The following is a 6218-nucleotide window of genomic DNA, read 5'->3' as shown; positions in this document are numbered from 1 at the left end:
AGCACGTAGACGCATCGGAGATGATAAACACGAGGTTTGATTCACAAAAATACCCCCGAACATTACCCATAACCTCCTTGGTAATAACCCATATTTTCCTTAGCTCTAGCTCGCTCGGAAACTCGTTTTGAAAATTACTTGGACAGCACTCCGTCGTAATATTTTATGTACATTATTATTTTTGTATCGCAAAAATAATAACATTAATAATAAAAATAATAAGATTAATAATAATAATAATAATAATAATAATAATAATAATAATAATAAATAAAATAAATACGGAGTAATATATGTTAAAACAAAAGCAGAATGATCGAGTTTTTATAGGTGTGGCCTGTCCCCAGACCCCATGCGATCGCATGGTTCTGAAGGCCATTGGCCATGCGATCGCATGGCCCATTTTTCTAGCTCACATAATTTTGTCCTAATGCTTGTCGACATAATTAAATAATATATATATATAATATATAATTTAAATTAATTAATTATATATTATATTTTATTCCCGTGCATAGTTGATTTGTAATTTTTGTTCCGATAAGTCGTACGTCATCACTTGACTTATGTCCCGGTTCTGGTTTTTCGAATGTCCTTTCGTACCATTAGAAAACTTGCATTTTACGTTTCGTGTCACGTACCTTTGTCAAAATATAGCCTTAAGTTATCCATAAACTATACCACTCAAAGTATATCTTAAACTTTAGAATGTTTTGGTCATTTACTTCTATAAATCATCGTCTCACTATTTGTTAAAATACATTTTTAAAATAGTGTTTTAATGTAGCAAGTTACTGTAGCAAAGTCAATTTTTACTGTAGCAATTCACTGTAGCAAAGTAAATTTTACTGTAGCAAATAGTGATTTTCGAAAACACTGTAGCATTTTGGGTACTGTAGCAATTTTGAAAATACTGTAGCAAATTAGTGTTTTACTTGTTCATCTTAAACGTTTTAGTTAACTTATCTAAATATCAATCGAATCAATAATTGAATGTTACTATCGTTACTAAATAACTTGAAATCATATATATTCAAATAGATATATAAACCAATAAGTTTAATGTACGGTAACATGCAATTAAAACTTTGTTACGTTTTCAAGTTATAGTATATATATGTATCTATTTACATATAATGGTTCGCGAATCGTTGAGAACAACTGAAGGGTATTTGAATAGTTTAAAATTTTTGAGATTCAGTTTTACAGACTTTACTTATCGTGTCGAAATCATTAATCATTTAAGATTAAGTTTAAATTTAGTCGAAATTTCCGGGTCATCACACCCATGTATGGGGGGTCGATTTGATTTTTTGAGAAAAGTGTGGGGGCTTTGTTGTGCAAATGGAAAAAAAATTGAAAAGGCAAAATTGCCCCTACTATTCATTTCCACTATCTCTTTTAGAATATAAAAATAAAATAAAATATAATATAATATAATATAATAAAATAAAAAGCAAACAACTAATTCTTTTGTTGTATGTGTGGTCAAGTGGACAAAAAATAATCATAAAATCGTTTAAAAATTTTTACAAATTTTTTGCGATATTAAAAAAGAAAGTAAAAGAAGTTATAAAAAAAGAAGAGAAAGTCGTATTAATTTTTTTTTTGTATGATGACATGCTGACATCAACATAGAAAAATAACACATATGCATGACGTCGTATTGACATCAACAAACTTCGGTATGTTTACTGTTCACAACGCCTTAGACAACCAATCACAACTTCTCATTATCACGCGTTTTAAATACCATTGGCGATAGTTGACATCGTGGTATTTTTAGAAGAACTAAACATTCAAATAACATGTTAATTTTCAGAATAAAAGATAAAAAGGCTAATCGAATCACGTAAGAATTTTTTTTTTATTAATGATACTTTAAAATTAACTAGAGTTATTTATGATCTATATAATATAATATACTATTATAAATTATAATCTATAAATAAAATATAAATAAACTCTAAATTTTAGTTTTAATAACTTTTATACAAGTGTTGTATCTATTAAACACATAATAGATACTAACAAGACTTGGTATCTATGAATGGCTTCGATGTGCTCCGTATGCAATCATTCGAGTATTTTTTTCGAAGTGGTCATATGAATTGTTTTGGTTATGGATGTGGTTTTCTTTGGTGATCGATCTTTCATGTCTTGTGACTGTCTTGTTATAAATTATGTTATGAGTGTAATAGTTTTATAATCGTTGTTGTTGTAGGTTTTTGATTGTCATAGTCATGTTTAGATTTGTGTGTTAGAGTTATTCAGGGTGGGACATTGTGATTTTTTTTTTTACGGCGATTAGGATCATCTGAGGAGGACTAAACTATTCGATGCGATCATCTCTAGTTTCGACTATGCCGATACAACATTAATAATCCCGCCCTCATCGCTGCCCGGTTGGGACATTGTGATATGTGATCATTTTTGTATTTCCTCGCTTTTGCCATTTTTATTAATATAATTTTATCACATCTAAAAAAATAAAATTAAACACATAAATAATTTAATAATTTCTAATATTCATATCATCTTCAATATTAAGCATAAGGTTAAACATCAGTTTTCTGGAAGTCGATTATTCCAAAATCTATAATCCACTACACCCCTACACTATAGTTATTACGAACGGCCCGAGTCAAGACATCAAATCTCAGCCGTCAATCACATATATTTCGAAAATCCGAGGTCAAATAGTCAAGCAGTCACATAAATTATCCTGAGGGTGAACACACTGTACCAAAAACTCACTATACTCGGTATTTCTCTCTGTGTATCTATATCTTATAAAAATATCTATAACCATATACATATATACGGAGTACTATATACATATATACATACAGATATATACATGAAAAATATATACTGCTGCTACTACTACAGCTGCTACACAAACACATGCATTGTTAGTGAAACCAAAACCCTAGGAATCAGCAGATCGTGTGTCTGAGTAACGGAATCTATGATCGGCATTATTAATCGCCGGTGAATTTGAAGGTAATCGGAGTTATTTTTTGATTATTTAGAGAGATGTATAAGAATCAGCTGCAAGAGCTAGCCCAACGGAGCTGTTTTAACTTGCCGTCGTACACGTGTATAAGAGAAGGTCCAGATCACGCGCCGCGGTTTAAAGCGACGGTGAATTTTAACGGTGAGACGTATGAAAGCCCTAATTATTGTACGACGTTAAGGCAGGCGGAGCATTCTGCTGCTGAGGTGGCACTTAATCAACTTGCTTGTCATGGTCCTTCTAATACCTTGGCTGCTAGGATACTGGTAACCAATTTTTTTTCCACTTAATTTCATTTTTCTAGGGTTTGTAACTTTTCACTTTATAAAAATAAATAAATTTGTAATTGATGTTATAGCACGATACAGTTAACTTCAGGAAATGGAAATGTGGCTGTATTTCTCGGAATTTTTATATTGAATTTTGTATATGAATAGTGGTGGTTATAGATTTGAGTATCATCAGGTGGATTTTAGTAGTATGATAGCTGGACCTGGCTTAATGTTTTCAACTGAAAATGGGCGTTAGCTCGATGATGTTGTACAGAGGCTATTTGGAGGTGTTAAGAAGGTAGTAGGATAGAATTTGATTAAAAAAATTGGAGGTACTAAACATGATATGGAGAAGATAATTTAGGGTCACATGATAAGTAAAGTGTTGGTTACGTTTTATGTTTACTAGTTGATTAATTGTGGTGAGAGTGAGACGATAATGGAGAAGATAGTTTAGGGTTTCAGTTATATGTATGAGTCTTGAAGTTAGACATGATTAAACATGCTATGTTACTTATGTGTCAGAAGTTTTTCCATTCCTATTTCTTAAGTTTGTGGATAGTGATTCCCCTTGTCGATCTTTAGTGTATTGTAGACATGATGAAATGGTCACGTGGTGTAACTTAATCACTTATTATATAACTTAGCAAAAGTTTAATGTTTTATCTCAGTTCATTATTGAGGCTGCTTTTTGGTTTGATACCAGATAGGGTTGTTGAATATATATATATATATATATAGAGAGAGAGAGAGAGAGAGAGAGAGAGAGAGAGGTGATTCTGCTTACACTGGCATATTTTGTGGTTTACAGGATGAAACAGGGGTGTACAAGAACCTTTTGCAGGAGGTTTCTCAAAGAGTAGGGGCATCTCTTCCAAATTACACAACTTTTAGATCGGGCGTTGGGCATTTCCCTGTTTTCACTTGCACTGTAGAGTTAGCTGGCTGTATATTTACGGGAGAACCTGCCAAAAATAAGAAACAAGCTGAAAAGTATGCCGCCATGTCAGCATGGTCATCTCTAAAACTTCGTAAGTTATGCTATCCATATTGATATCTGATACTGGATAGATTGTAGTCTGTTAAATAAGGTCATGTTTAATAGGATCTGGTAGACCCGAAAAACGTTCTGTTCAAAGTTCATAAATTTTGTAATGATAATGAGTGTGTCAAGTATGATTTCAAAAATTAAATAAATTCTTAAATTATGTTTTATGCTACAAAAGTACCCTTGGGTGACTTCCAAACCTTTTCCTTTTGACAAAATGTCATTTACTTCACATATAGTATCTGCATCAGCCAGTTCATGAGTAAATGGGTGGGTCGAAATAGCCACGTCCAATTTCTATTGTTTATCATTCAATTTTCATATAAACTACTGAAACAAATTAATGACACTTATTCTCTATTATGTTCAGTAACACAGCAATCAGAAGGCTCATCGCTACAAAAAGGAAACCCCGAGGAACAAGAGCATGTTATTGTGGCGCGCGCTTTGCAGAAATTCAGGTTAAGGGCAAGAATGTCCAATATACCATTTCCAATCCGTTTTCCTGTTCCAAAGCCAAAAACCCTTATGGGCCAACCATCTCAATCAACAACTTCAAAAATTCTTCCTCTAATATGCCCCAACACTGCACCCAACCGAAATCATGTACCCACATTATCCTCAAAAACACCTCAAACCCATGGGACCACCAACAACGAACCACCCAATCGCCAACACAAGTTTCCAGCTGTTGAAGCCGCACCGTATATTCCCGTTCGACACTACCAAGTTCACCATGGAATGGCTCCACCAGTGACTATACGTCACTCGATCCCTGTTTTCTCTGCACCGCCTCTTCCACTACCACAGATGGGTGTTGTACCGCCGCCACAGTATGGGAGGCCGTCACCGATGTGCGGCGGGGTGGCACCTCCGGTCACCATTAGACAGGCGGGTCCGGGTTTTTCTGCTTCTACGAAGCCAATGGCACCATCAAATGAAGTTAAGGAGAATACATCAGCAGCATCTGTTGAGGACCTGAAGTCTCCAATTAAGCTGTCTGCTGAGTCATCGCTACTAACAGAAGATAAAACGAGCTGTGCAGCCATTTCCATCAGCCAACCCGTTTCTGCACCAACACTAGACGAAGAGGAAAAGGAGTCAGTAGAGACAAAGTTGAAGGAGCTACAAATTTGATGCATTAGACTAGGAAAAAAGTGGAACTTGTTTTAGGGTTTTGTAGTGGGTTATGAGATGTTTTTATTTTGGAACTTAAATTAAAAGTAGGTGTTGAGGTTGGTATTCTTGTTTAATATTTTCTTGGTGGGAAGAGAAATGGAGCTCGATTCGTCTTTAATGTGTTGGGTTGGGTTGGGTAACAAACCATCTAATTAGACTTTGTTTTTGGGAACATTATCACTCGGCAAGCCATGATAAAGAAACTTTGAGCAAATTTCTGATATTGTTCGAAAGGTGTCATCTTCAAGCCTTTTATGATCATCTTACTGTTTATTCTTTTATTTTCAACTGCAGATTAAAAATAGGACATTACCTATTTACCTTAGACGCTGCTAGTTTTGCTTCCTAGTTAATTGCCAAGTTTAGTTTTGGTAGATTAGTTTCTGATCAGTAAAACAAGTGAGCAACGTCTTTATGAGTCTATTGTTTGGATAAAAAGTTGACTGTTTGACTTCATCATTAGACATCACATCAATTGAGCTCACAAAATCACTAGATTGCTAAGTTTGGTATATGTGTGAATAGCATCAAATTATGAGTTCTCAAGACTTATAAGCTCTCAGATGACTTTCTATTAAAGTTAATGATAGCAATTTAAATGGATTTTGTAAACATGTTATGTCAAATTAGTTATATCTTAATCTTAATAAGAAATTTTTAGATAACAAAATACTCCGTATTCCAGTTTCTTTATAAGCAT

General features: G+C 33.8%; 1 protein-coding gene across 1 annotated transcript; it reads left to right on the top strand.

The window, feature by feature from the left end:
- The first annotated feature begins 2825 nt into the window (after positions 1–2825).
- Positions 2826–5631, top strand: LOC139893143 (double-stranded RNA-binding protein 6-like). Its single transcript, XM_071876288.1, has 3 exons — positions 2826–3285; positions 4103–4322; positions 4710–5631. The coding sequence occupies exons 1-3, from the start codon at positions 3040–3042 to the stop codon at positions 5474–5476; spliced, it is 1233 nt and encodes a 410-aa protein (XP_071732389.1). The 5' UTR covers positions 2826–3039; the 3' UTR covers positions 5477–5631.
- Positions 5632–6218: the final 587 nt, after the last annotated feature.

This window comes from Rutidosis leptorrhynchoides, chromosome 2 (genome assembly GCF_046630445.1).
Source record: "Rutidosis leptorrhynchoides isolate AG116_Rl617_1_P2 chromosome 2, CSIRO_AGI_Rlap_v1, whole genome shotgun sequence".
Taxonomy (NCBI): Eukaryota; Viridiplantae; Streptophyta; class Magnoliopsida; order Asterales; family Asteraceae; genus Rutidosis; species Rutidosis leptorrhynchoides.
The sequence above is the reverse complement of the archived record's forward strand: the minus strand, read 5'-3'. Positions and strand labels throughout refer to the sequence as shown.

Excerpts from the sequence above, each read along its gene's own strand:
- LOC139893143 (XM_071876288.1), top strand. The coding sequence starts at position 3,040 with ATGTATAAGAATCAGCTGCAAGAGCTAGCCCAACGGAGCTGTTTTAAC. Across the intron at positions 3,286-4,102 it reads CCTTGGCTGCTAGGATACTG|GATGAAACAGGGGTGTACAA; the intron begins GTAACCAATTTT and ends TGTGGTTTACAG. Across the intron at positions 4,323-4,709 it reads ATGGTCATCTCTAAAACTTC|TAACACAGCAATCAGAAGGC; the intron begins GTAAGTTATGCT and ends TATTATGTTCAG.